Genomic DNA, 13,402 nt, shown 5'->3' with positions numbered 1-13,402 from the left:
AGTTGCATGGTTGGTAATTTGTATTGATGTCTATTTTCATTGCATCGTTCATTCAATATTGTTCAGTTGGATATAATAGTCACACATAACAAAATTACAGATCTTGTTGCAATACATTTCTATATATATTTAGTTTCTGTTGTTATAGAATTATATTTAATATTAAGATTAAAATTATTACACATAAAAAAAAAATAGAATCTACTTCATAAAAGAAGTTTATGAATGCCATCACAAGTATTATTTACGATTGGATGTTTTAAAGCTTAAATCATAGAAAGTGAACACTTGTTTTTGTGTGTCAACTTAATCGTATTTTAGTGAAATCGTCGCCCACATTGATATTATATCAAATAACAGTTGTGTATCATTTATTACGGTTCCACGTAATTATAAAGAAAAATATGTTTCACTTGCATTAATTGTTAATTGCTATTAATACAAATTTTCTTAAATGTGTAGAGCACTATAATATTGTGCGAGTTTATGGATACAAAGTCTACCTTAAAATAAAGGCACTTAAAAGAAATAAAATATTTTAAGTATCACGAATATGGTAAGTGTTACAATGACTCAAATTGCTGCATTGATAGTAACTGATGTCATGTTATATATTAATAAATTATTTTCGACTAAATAATCTAATATTTTAAGTACTTTAGGCATTTTAATATTTAAATGTATCTTTTAGTTTACATTATTTAAACAAATTTTGATGTGCTGCTATTCTTATTTAGCATATTATACATATAGAAAAATATTAAAATATATATTTAATAATAAAGTGATGCATCTTTATTTCAATATACATTTATGCACATATAGAAATTAATAATGCATTTTACTTACATTTTTAATTAATTTCAAATGCAAATGTCATGCTCTAATATTTATATTACTTAAATTTTATTATTGTAGGATGATGATGATCAATATCAAGCTGGTTATGATGTAGGTTCTTTTCCTAAAGACTTTGGATATGCACCATTTGATGGGGAAACTGAAGGATCAATGGATCCTTTAGCAGGGGAACAAAAACCTAGAATACTTTTGATGGGTCTTCGAAGGTATTCATTTAAATTTTCAGAGTACTTTTCTTTTATCAATGTTATCTGTTGCTTGAAATTTATGTTCATTCTAGAAGTGGAAAATCATCAATACAAAAAGTAGTTTTTCATAAGATGTCACCAAATGAAACGTTGTTTTTGGAAAGCACAAATAAAATTATTAAGGATGACATAAGTAACTCTAGTTTTGTTCAGTTTCAAATTTGGGACTTTCCAGGACAAATTGACTTCTTTGATCCTACTTTTGACAGTGACATGATATTTGGTGGTTGTGGAGCATTAGTTTTTGTTATTGATGCTCAAGATGATTATATGGATGCGCTTAATAAACTTCATTTAACAATTACAAAAGCATACAAAGTTAATCAAACAATAAAATTTGAAGTGTTCATACATAAAGTTGATGGTTTATCTGATGATTGTAAAATGGAAACCCAAAGGGACATACATACTAGAGCAAATGATGACCTTGCAGATGCTGGTAAACAAGATAAATTATTAAACATAGTAAAATACTTTCATATTGTTCAAAATAAATATACAAATACAAATATATGTGTGTACTTTTTAGGGTGTGATCAAATTCATCTAAGTTTTCATTTGACGTCCATATACGATCATAGCATATTTGAAGCATTTAGTAAAGTTGTACAAAAATTGATACTACAGTTACCAACTCTAGAAAATTTACTTAATATACTCATATCAGTAAGGGCAAAAGTGTATTTGTTTTTTTTTATCTTACTTCTTTATACCGTAAATTATAATTTGTTTTGCAGAATTCTGCGATTGAAAAAGCATTTTTATTTGATGTAGTCTCTAAAATTTATATTGCAACTGATAGCTCTCCTGTAGATATGCAAAGTTATGAACTTTGTTGTGATATGATTGATGTTGTTATTGACGTATCTTGTATATATGGGTACGTTGCATAAAATTCCTCTATGCAACATTACATTATGATATAATTAACTTTATAAATTAATTTTAGTTTGAGAGAAGAATTGGAGGCTGCAGCATTTGACAGTCAAAGTTCCAGTCTAATTAAACTAAATAATGGAACAATTTTGTACTTGCGAGAAGTTAATAAATTCTTAGCTCTAGTCTGTATTTTACGAGAAGATAATTTTGACAGACAAGGTAATGTACTTTTTTATAAAAACTGTGTAAATAGATACAATAATGATAGTATATACTAATGGAATGATGTAAAGGTATTAATTACATTATTCTCAATCTCTACAACTTTCATTTCTTTCTTCGTAGGTGTAATCGATTACAACTTCCTTTGTTTTCGTAAAGCCATTCAACAAGTCTTTGAATTACGTAATAAGGCTTTAGCTTCTACAAATGTTAATAATCATTCAGCATCTCCTGTTAATGAATCTTCAAATGCTCCTACAGTGTCACAAAGTGGAACCATAGGGCAAAATGGTACTGTTGTAATTGCACAGAGTTAACTTCTATGTGTAATGTTTAGAAATTTTATTTAAACATTACAATAGAAAATAAGGTTCTTTCATACATATTTTTTCACTTTTACTTTACATGTTGGTAATAATGTGTTACATAATCTTGTTACACATAACTTAATTTCATGCATATTTAGTTAATGCAAGATGTAATTATTTTATTACTACTACAAATTTTTTAAGTGATTCTATATCAAATAGATAGTGTGAATGTATATATGTTATTACTATCTATTAAAATAATAATTAATGTGATTATTAATTAATTCTTGTCATAGAGCATTGTGTTTTCTTTCAATTCTATATCATATAACAACATAAAGTTAGTCATTATCAATAAATATTTATTCGAAATTTCGTTTATGCCAATATAATTTTTTGTAACTTACATTTTGTAAAATTTCTTCATACTTTAATTCTACTAAATTATGATTGGTGTATCTCAGAATTATTATCATCAATATTATTATCATTGTCTATAATGTCTTCTATTTCACTGTGTAAAATATATGGTGACAAATTAAATGTAACAATATTTTCTTCCAATTGATACCAACGTATATAGGAAAATGTTTGTTCATATTCATTTAAACTAATTTCATTGGGTAAAGAATATTCAGAATTTAAACTGAAAAATTTAAATTTGATACTTTTAATAAATATTTTACAATAACATTTGTTTTTGTCGGTGATATTAAAAGTACATATTTTATCATAACAAATTTTTATAATGTTTAAAATTAAAATATAGATTTTTTTACCTGCTTATGTACCAATCCGTTTTGTGTATCAGTCTTGGAATAGGAACAGGCAAGCCTGATGGGGGTAAATTCTGATATGCTATTTCAATTAATAAACTCCGGCTAAGGTTATTGAATGAACAAACAGCTTCATCATTGTCTATATACATATTTCGCATATTGTACTGATATTGTAGCATTAATTCATCTGAAAGGAATTTATAGGAATTGGATAGGATTTTGGAACTGAAGGAACAAACTTTTTAAATAGATTTTTAAATTACTAAAATAGAAAGAACATTCATTTTTATTCTATAATGTAAATTCATTTACTTTTAATATACAAAGTATTTAACAAAATATTTAACAGTATAAATTTTACGTATAATGCAATTTTTATCTATAATGCTCTACAAACTTTTACAAATTATCATAAAAATTTCAATATTCATGAGATGTGGCAGATTTTGATATATTTTGTTAAAAAGAATTTTAGCACAAATGGTAGCAAAGCATTAGTAAGGACAACATTCTTGTTAATGAATTATTATTTGCATTGTATAATTTCATGTAACACAAATTTTAATTATTAATAATAATATACAAAATTTTCTAATGATAACACAACTCATTACAGTGTTATTCCTTATAGATATAGCATTATTATTGTGTTTGAAAAACATAGTATGAAAATGTATCATTATTAAACACACGACATACTGCAGTTAAATGCTGAGCTTAAACCAGTCACTGTAAACAAAGCAATTAAAAAAAATATGTTAAATTTAGGAACAATGTTAATTGGCATGCTATTATGTACATTTTTTGCATTGTTAGTAAAATTGTTAAAATTATTAAAATAATAATAATTATTATTATTATTATTGTTATTATTATTATTATTATTATTTCATATGGTTATAATAATTATTTAGTAATTTTATAATTTATTGTGCTTATGACGCTGAAGTAATTTTACTAAATTTGGGAATATTAGATTGAAATATATTATACAATGCTGTTAAAAGAATTTCTGACTTACAGTAATTTGCATCCTTATTTTGTATTGCATTATGCAGTGCTAAAGCAAGATATGTGTGATATTTGGTGTAACTGCTTTCTAACATGTCCAATTCTTCACTGACAAACATTAACTTTTTATAGTTCCATCGAGTACGAATATGACTACACATTTCAATTAGCTGAAATAAATACATATAAATTAGTCACGTGTATATATACAAGATGTCTCGCATTGTGCGATATTATATTCAATATGTATACATACATTATTTACAGTTGCCATTAAATCATCATACTCTGCTGTTAATAAACAGTGTTCATGAACTTTTCGCAAATATTCATTATGAACTGAAATTACAATTATATCAAAAAGGAAGAAATTATATATCTATAGGATGTACATAGAAATTATAAATTTATTTTACCTGATATAATTGCATCAAGACTATCAGCTTGCATCAACGACTTTTCTAATACAAGACTCAAATTTTGCAGTACTTGGCCTGATAGATATGTATGTATTGAAGTAATTGCATGTAATAAAGAAAATCGCAAGCTTTCAATACGTCTTATATGAAACTGTTCCAACTTATTTCTTTTATACATTGATTTTGAACCTTCCAAATCTATAAGAAATGTCATTAAATATAATATATTAATAAAAGTGACAAGTTAACAATTTTACAATATTTTTTCTTACCACTAAATCTCAAATTGTTCAATGTCCATAAAGCCCATTTTAACCTTAATTGAAACCTAAATATTTCATTATATTTTATGAAAGTTTTTTCGTTTAATATAATATTCATAGGCCAACCTATTGCATAGTTTAATGTTATATTATCCACAGCCACTAACACTTGATTTGTATTAGTATTACAAACTGTAACAGACCAACGTGAACTTGAATCTGGTCGCCACTGAGAAAGGATTTCCTCAAGTATACACGATAAGAAGTAAGAATTGCTCCACATTTGATTGGATTCGATCTAGTACAAGTGTAGTACAAAATATACATAATAAATACTATATGAAAAAAAAAATGACATACCAATCATAATATTTTATACCATACCTCTTGAAATAATTTTTGATAAAATTTGCTCATAATGTGGCCTGCTTCCATCATATAAACAGATCTCATTAATGTTAAATGTGATTCCAATTTATATTCATCTGACATTATATTTTTGACTAATTTACTAGCACTATTATACCGTGAAACTAGAATATCTGCTAAAATACTTTCTAATATTTTTCTAAATGGTAAAATATAATTTGATACTTTCTCAAGTCTGAAAATTTATATATTACATTTAAAGAAAAGTATTTTTTTGCAAGAAGTTTTAAATTTATAATGAAAGTACCTTTCAAATAAACTATTAGTATCTTCTTTAACATTCTTAATGTTGGAACAGCATACATCAGTAATATCCTTTTTTAATAACTGAGGAGGAATGTAGCCTTCAAAAGCTTTTAGTAGAAATGGATTATTGAATTCAGTTAATTCTTGTATAATATTCTTCTCTACGTCTTCATTTTCATCATCCATTACTGTATTCTCTTGAAACATAGGTGATTTTGTTTGTAGTTCACATGTACCATATTTAGAAATTTCCACTTCTAATTTGATGTAGAATTCATCCACCAATGACCTTATTTCTGTAAAATGTACTTTATTAAATATTTTAATTTATCACAATTACAATGATACATAAACTAAAACTAAAAATACTGCATACCACTACTTCCACTGTTAATTTCCCATATGTCTGTAATACGATCAAATGATACTAATAACTCGATACTTTGACCCATATGCTGTACTTTCTTAATTAAAAACTGCATTATTGGATCTGTTAAACATATACTGTCTAAAGATCTCAAGGAAAATGCTTCATACTGTTCATTATTTTCTGAAGTTGCATAACTTGAAAATCTGAAATAGAAAAGATAATTACAATCTACTGCCACTTTAATTTATATTTAAATATTTTTACCTGACAATGATAAATTCTTCTCTCCAATCTTCGAATCGTCCCTCACTTAACCATGTGTCAATTATATTTAAATAAACAGTAAGACTAGATATATATAAACTGGCACAAATATTTGTTCTTTTTCGATTATGCGATTTTTGTATTTCAAAATACAAAGATGACAATAACTTAGATGCACACTTCCAATTTGAGTAAGCTCTCCAGTTAGATATGACTTTTTTATGCACTTCATATAGAATTTTTATACTGTACAAATGTTTTTTCAGAAGCATTGATAAGGACAGAAGTGTAAGACAATTATCTGAAAAATAGTATAAACATTTACAGAATTATAAGTTTATTACTTTTCAAAAATTTATTGGATTTAGAAAAATTTTTTGTTATACCTTGTTTCATAAAATTCTTTTCTATATTAATTATTTCATTTTTAAATTTTATTAAATGTTGCCTAAGGGCTGCATTATATGCTTCGTAAGTGAACGGTGCCTTTTTATAAAATCCATCCTGTTCTGAATATAAATCAATTCCGAACATTTCTATATCATGTATCATAGAAAAATATTCGCAAAATGGTAAAAGAATACCATTAAACGCAACCTAAAATTTTCTAATAATAATACTTTTGAATTTTTTTGAATGTTCAAAACATATCTATCATATATATCAAACATATCTTATTGAATTATATATTCATATATGTACTCACAGTAGTTAAACTAGGAACAGATATATCAGGACGAATAGAATAATTTGCATCTTCAATTTGTTGAAACACTACCATATGTGTTTGAGTATAAAACATCCATAATAATTCTCTACATACTAAATACTCACTCAGGGTTCCAAGTGAATACAAATCTGTATCAGTTGCTTTATGCCTATTTGATATTAGTGTAATAAAAAATATTTATATAATGCAGAAGGAAAATATTCTTTACAAAAAACATATTTACCACATTTCACAAAGATAAGCATCACAAAATTTACTCTTGACTGGATATTTCCACCACTCCAATTCATTCCACCAAGTATTTTGAACATTTGACATTAACCAGTTTCTTGATTTAAGTTCTTCATTTAAAGCTAAGGATAATTTATTTAATTCTGCTTTAGTAGTTGGTATACATAATGCTTTATCTGTATTCGTATTGATTGTGGATGTTTGAAAATTTGTACTTAATTTGGGAATATCTTCTGGATCTTCTGACCATTTCTATTAAAAATAATATGAAAAGTCTACACAAATGTGACATTATATAGACTTAATATATACAATTAAGAATATTTACACTTTCAGTATCACTTTCATAATCATTAAAAAAATTCTCTTGACCTTCTTTTAAATATTGAGCCCAATCAATTTCCTCTGTAATTTCATTTTCATTTTCACCTGTTGTATTAAAAGTACATTCTCCACGCGTTAACTTTAAACATTCCAAATCTGATTTACACGTTTCCTTAGATAATTCCAACAAGAAAGTTAATAAATACCACTGTAAATCATATTGTGGATGCTGTTCAAAATCAAAACTCGATAAAAATGTATTTACGAGTTCTTCAAATTTTTTTGCTACATTATACTTTCCATGAATTGAAAACTTTGCAATCAGAGCGTTAATAGCTTCTTTTGTGATATTACTATTAACAGACAAATATCGATGATGTTTAATACTTGTTGTACAAAATCGTTCACAAATTCTGAACCCTTCCTCATTTTCCTATAATTATATAAATAATTACTATAAATATATCATTTGTTAAAATTATTGGTTAAATTATATCAATAAGATTAATTTAAATAAATCAATTATTCCATCAATTTAAAGGAAATATTACCTCAAAAGAAGTTATTGTTGTTATCAATTGCTTCATATCATTATGAATATCATTTAATATTTTTGTCCCCATGTTGGTTCAAAACATAAGTAATGGAAAGTCGTTACAATACTAGAAACAAATAATAAATTGAAGGAAAATTAAAAATTTGTCATTAAAAATAGTAAAAACTTTTTAAAATCCTAACCCTTTAATAAGCTCTCCAATCAAATTTGTAAATTTCTAAAAGACTTTTTAATATTTTCCTCATATATGATTTTGAATCTACAGATAACAGTATAAAAATATGTATTAAACACATTCTGTTATAATAAAATCGGTTTTAAATTCTCTATGAGAAAGAATAAACCCAGGCACAATAGTTTACACATTAATTCTCACACATTTAAGCTCTATTTTGAATTAGATACTATAGTACTTTTTATGCAATCGAATAATCAAAAGTGATTATATTTAAATAAAAAATTGAAACTCGTATATTCTTTATTAGCAGAATTATTAACATTGATTTTTTTTAATTTATAAAGCAAGAATTCAATGTTTTAAATTAAAGAAAATTTTATGATACAACATTTATATTATTCCTAATATTAAGAAATATTAAATTACTCACTAATTAATTTGACATATTTTTGATTGAATATGTTTTAATTTATTTAATTTATTTAATCGAATATATCCGAGTATGCTAATTTCTGTTTTACATTAAATGATCTTCTTAAGTAATTAATGAAATTATAAAAAATTAAATGAAATAAAATAGAAAGGATAACATGGATTATAATTTTTTTATAAATTATCTTGCAGTGAAATTTATTTAACAAAAATGTAAAATAGGATTACAATTAATTAAGTATAAATGAAGTGATTATATTAAGTTTTGATACACGTATAAATGTACTGCATATTATATAACGTTACGTAACAATATAAATTTTTTCTCAGTAATTATGATGGAAGACCTACATAATTTAGTTAAATAAAGGCGATCTTAAATAAACAATGATTGGCAGTATGTATTGTAATTATCATAACATTTTAATTCTATTGTAGAGAAAACTAAAGTGTCGTATGGAATGCACTTAACATCTTATATATTAGCGGTAATTATTTTATGTTTACAACATTTTCATAAAAAAGTTTTAGTTTAAATACAATCAAAGGACAAGTATATATTTCGTTTTTACTACGCAGTTTTAAAACTTCATACACTCTATCATTACTTTAAAAATGTACAAATAATTGTTTAAAAATATTCAGACACATCCCCTGATAATACTTTTTTTTTTATTTTTATACAATACAAGTGACATGTGAATTTAACTATATTCAAAGTACAAGTTATACACAATTTTATTATAGTGAACAGATTGAATTTTGTAAAATTGACTTTAATGGAAGAATTGATATCTAAGCACTTAATTTAATATAATTAAAATTCCTGAGGACTGATGTATGAATAACAGAATGATGATGTACTTCAGCTGGAAACAAGACAGTATTCTTGATACGCTATATTGACGACGATGGCGTTATATTATTTTTGTATATTAATATATAGTTATATTAGTTCAAAATAATGATTTAATATAAAAATAAGTACTGAATTACTTTTAATGATGCATGTATGCCATGTACATACTTTTCTGGAAAAACTTAGTAATTACAGCTCATCCTTTTCATCCAGATCTATATCGCTAAGATCAGTTTCTTCTTCTTGTGGCGGTTCAGCATCCTTGCCATCCCATGGTGTTGTTTCAAGGATCTCTGGTAATTGAGCACCTTTCAAAGGAGCTGTGCCTCCTCGCCCATAACTTAAATCTCGTAAGAATTCATTTATGCCGTCATAAGAGAAGCTTCCCTTTAGTAAAGAGTATTTCATTTTTTTAATATTTACAACCGCTAATGCTGGATAGCCAAATCCTCCGATTTCTAACGCTTCTTCAATATGAGACTGAACACCAGCTTCTGCCCAAACCCACCTATTAAAACATAAAACAAATGTTTTCATGACCTTAAATGCATTCATTTGTTTATTAAACTAGGGCTGCACAACTGGTGGCCCAGTAGCCACACTTGTCTATTACATATTTCATTTCCTTCATTTGTAGCTCATAATGAGCCTGGTGTCAGTGGTTAAGATGCTACTTTGGCTACTGTGGCCAGCCTGAGTTACACACCTCTGTACTAAACAATGACTAATATTTTAACTTACCCCCACATCTTCTGTTTATATTTTTCTCCAAGATCGTTTAAAGTTTTCAAATACTGGTTTCTACAATCAGATTGACAATCTAAAATATGTGGTAAAACAGACACAACGCACAAAGGCTTGTTTTCACATGCCTCTCTTAAACTCTTTTCATTTACAATTTGAGCTACTTCTGGTGCCGGAATATTTTCTGCCAGTTTTTCTAGTGCCCAACTAACAATATCACTACTTGTGCGACCACCATCATATTCTTGTACAGAATCAAAAGATTTTTTGCCAGGTGCAAAATATTTGATAGTAGGATATCCCTTTATTGCGTACTGACTAGCCTATAATTTTGATATTTCATTAATTATATAAAACTATAAAATAATTTTTGATGCAATTGATTTTAAGATAAAACACTTACTTTAACTTTATTTACAGTAGCATCAATAGCACCTAACTTTACTCTTCCTTTGAGTTCTGTGGCTGCAGATGCCCAAATAGGAGCTAAATTTTGACAATGGCCACACCAGGGTGCATAAAATTCAACTAACCATAGATCATCTGAATTTATTACCATTTTATCAAAATTCTCATCTGTCAATTCAAAGACATCCTTCGAATCTTTGGTCTATAATAAAAATAAACATTTGTTTATTATTACTATATATTTTTAGTTCATCCTTCTTGTACTCTATGTATCATTATGTTTACCTTAGAATCTCCATTACTTCTTTTGCCACCTAAAGCTCTACGTGCTTTTTGACCAACTGTATTTATGGCAACATCGACAATACCAGCTGCAGTTCTTGGTCCATTATAATCTTCTGGTTTATTACTAAGACCAAAGATTTTAATTGTTGGGAAACCTTGAATTCCATATTTTGATCCAAGAGACTTGTGTTCATCTGCATTTATTGCACCAACTTTTACAATACCCTGTTAAAAAGTTATAATTATAATAATAAGGAATTTTCTAAAAAAAATAACAAAGGAAAATAAACAATAACTTAAATACAAAAATTACCTTTAAAGCAGTAGCAGCTTTATCATACTCAGGTGTTAACTGTTGACAATGTCCACACCATGGTGCATAAAACTCCACAATCCAAACATTATCACTATTCAATACTAAACTGTCAAAATTATTTGGTTTGAGATCTATGACATCTGAATTGGAGGAATACAAACAATGGGCTCCAGTAATTAATATCAAAATACCTAAATAAAACAAATAGAATACATATTAAGTTGTACATGTCTAATAATTAAAAAAAATATTTAAATCTCTATAAAACTTAAAATAATAAAAAGTATTGTAACGGTATACATCTACCGGTCAAGTTTTGATAATAAAAAGTCATGAAACAAGCAATACATATTAATTCAGAAAACTTACCTAGAAAACCTTGCATTTTTCTTAGCAAAGGAAATGTTAAATTTATAATTTTCTTTGGAAAAACATCCACTGGAAATTCTTTTCTAAATATAAGATTGAACCGAGTGCAATCTCTTCTGGTAAAGTTCAATCGTGAATCTCTCACTACCCCACTCTTCATAACCACATATAACTTTTCGTGGGCCGTTTTGATTGGTTCTCCATAATCAACAGTCGTACGTATAAATAAAGGATAACTATCGTAGATGGGTATCTCCCCCAATTTTAGTAGTCTACTGTACAGCGCTTCAAGTGAAATAAGAGAGAACTAAATGAGATAGAGAAATCTAAATTTTACAAGTTTCTTTTTCATTTTTTTATTGCAGGATTTTTGTGAGCAGACATTTGCTCTGTCATCAAGGTTTACAAAAAAAAATTACTTTGAGAGTTCAGCACTAAACAAATGATGGCTAGTAACAAATAATTAGTAGAAATTCTCTCATTTATCACATAAAGTACATCACAATAAAACAATGAACAATATTTATTATTTATGATGACAACTATTTATTCTAATTGCGCTGAATTGTGCCTACTCGGGTAAATTATTGCTTCGTTTACACATTACATATTAGTCTATCAACATCATTTTTAAAATGGCATAATATCTTTGAAAAGTATAAATTTACATATAGCAGTGGTATTAATGGAACTTTAATAATAGAATGCGGTATAATAATTAAACAAAACATAAAAGTAACTAATATTAACGATTATGTATATAGAAAAACAATATATTACAAAATATATTACTTAAAAATTTTTTAATTAAATCCAATTTCTAAGCCACAAGACTATTATAATATTCCAATAATTATATTATTAATATAAACACATAATAGGTATATTAAGATATTAATAATTAAAAATTACATGGAAAAATTGTTTAAGAAAGCATGTCTAATAGTAATAATAAATATTCAGATAATTTTAGTGACTATCAATCTAATATTTCTTAAAAAGAATTACAAAAGGTTTATTAGATGAAATAAAACCCTTTATTGAAAAACTATCTGTTACTGCTAAATATATATTTGATTTTGATAATATTCAAAGGATACAATTTTCACTTGGTACAGCATAGAATTGCATAAGTATATAAATTCTTATATATACATATGTAAACAGTAAAATTCCAATTAAGACTCAATTAAGGGCTTTACACACAGGTGTTATACACGAGTAAAACTACTTATTCAACATTAATTTTTAAATTACTAAAACAAAGTAAAGAAATTACTCATCTTGAACAATATATTATTTATGTTACATTTGCACTCTAGTACATTTATTGTGATCAGTTCAATAAGATATTCTTATATATTACTATGGTTCATTTCTCTCTTCACAGAAATTTGTATGTAACATAGTTAACAATGCATTCAAATTAAGATAATATAATACAAAAAAAAATGATAAATGTAATTGTTAATAACAAAAAATAATATATAACAGTTTTTTAAAATTATGAAACAAATTCTCAATTTTACCATAAGCAGTATGTCTTTTCTTTCATATTCTTTGGAATGTAACACTTGTACAAAAACAGAATTGAGTATAAAAAAATCCAGACTAAAAATTTTAAGTATCTGATAGAAATATGTTACATATTAAAACAAGAAAATAAAT

At 26.1% G+C, this 13,402-nt stretch overlaps 3 protein-coding genes across 9 annotated transcripts; 1 reads left to right on the top strand and 2 right to left on the bottom strand.

Moving 5' to 3' along the window:
• Positions 1 to 58: 58 nt before the first annotated feature.
• Ragc-d (Ras-related GTP binding C/D) lies at positions 59 to 2,859 on the top strand. Its single transcript, XM_076326231.1, has 8 exons — positions 59 to 359; positions 463 to 556; positions 919 to 1,067; positions 1,142 to 1,548; positions 1,639 to 1,775; positions 1,847 to 1,989; positions 2,059 to 2,207; positions 2,334 to 2,859. The coding sequence occupies exons 2-8, from the start codon at positions 554 to 556 to the stop codon at positions 2,525 to 2,527; spliced, it is 1,182 nt and encodes a 393-aa protein (XP_076182346.1). The 5' UTR covers positions 59 to 359; positions 463 to 553; the 3' UTR covers positions 2,528 to 2,859.
• An 861-nt stretch (positions 2,860 to 3,720) lies between these two features.
• Grip128 (gamma-tubulin complex component 5) lies at positions 3,721 to 8,489 on the bottom strand. 3 transcript variants are annotated; one of them, XM_076327462.1, is made up of 15 exons: positions 8,326 to 8,489; positions 8,139 to 8,249; positions 7,592 to 8,020; positions 7,256 to 7,515; positions 7,009 to 7,180; positions 6,689 to 6,899; positions 6,303 to 6,603; positions 6,045 to 6,241; positions 5,670 to 5,964; positions 5,378 to 5,597; positions 5,003 to 5,291; positions 4,728 to 4,928; positions 4,568 to 4,650; positions 4,322 to 4,481; positions 3,721 to 4,029 (listed from the first exon to the last, which is right to left on the bottom strand). In XM_076327462.1, the coding sequence occupies exons 2-15, from the start codon at positions 8,208 to 8,210 to the stop codon at positions 3,983 to 3,985; spliced, it is 2,937 nt and encodes a 978-aa protein (XP_076183577.1). In that variant the 5' UTR covers positions 8,211 to 8,249; positions 8,326 to 8,489; the 3' UTR covers positions 3,721 to 3,982. The 3 variants fall into 3 exon arrangements, with proteins under 3 accessions (XP_076183577.1, XP_076183566.1, XP_076183556.1); XM_076327451.1 differs by lacking the exon at positions 3,721 to 4,029 and having other exon boundaries at positions 4,045 to 4,481; positions 7,259 to 7,515; XM_076327441.1 differs by lacking the exon at positions 3,721 to 4,029 and having other exon boundaries at positions 4,047 to 4,481.
• Positions 8,490 to 9,405: 916 nt separating this feature from the next.
• Cabp1 (Protein disulfide-isomerase A6 homolog CaBP1) lies at positions 9,406 to 11,871 on the bottom strand. 5 transcript variants are annotated; one of them, XR_012990997.1, is made up of 7 exons: positions 11,735 to 11,871; positions 11,363 to 11,556; positions 11,050 to 11,274; positions 10,760 to 10,966; positions 10,354 to 10,679; positions 9,750 to 10,120; positions 9,406 to 9,650 (listed from the first exon to the last, which is right to left on the bottom strand). XR_012990997.1 is itself a non-coding variant. In XM_076303867.1 (7 exons), the coding sequence occupies exons 1-6, from the start codon at positions 11,748 to 11,750 to the stop codon at positions 9,802 to 9,804; spliced, it is 1,287 nt and encodes a 428-aa protein (XP_076159982.1). In that variant the 5' UTR covers positions 11,751 to 11,871; the 3' UTR covers positions 9,406 to 9,650; positions 9,781 to 9,801. The 5 variants fall into 5 exon arrangements, 3 of the variants coding, with proteins under 3 accessions (XP_076159982.1, XP_076159964.1, XP_076159956.1); XR_012990996.1 differs by having other exon boundaries at positions 9,406 to 9,622; XM_076303867.1 differs by having other exon boundaries at positions 9,781 to 10,120.
• Positions 11,872 to 13,402: the final 1,531 nt, after the last annotated feature.

This window comes from Ptiloglossa arizonensis, chromosome 1, assembly GCF_051014685.1.
Source record: "Ptiloglossa arizonensis isolate GNS036 chromosome 1, iyPtiAriz1_principal, whole genome shotgun sequence".
In the NCBI taxonomy this organism is placed as follows: Eukaryota; Metazoa; Arthropoda; class Insecta; order Hymenoptera; family Colletidae; genus Ptiloglossa; species Ptiloglossa arizonensis.
Note: the sequence above shows the minus strand (reverse complement) of the source record. Positions and strands in the feature narration are given on the sequence as shown.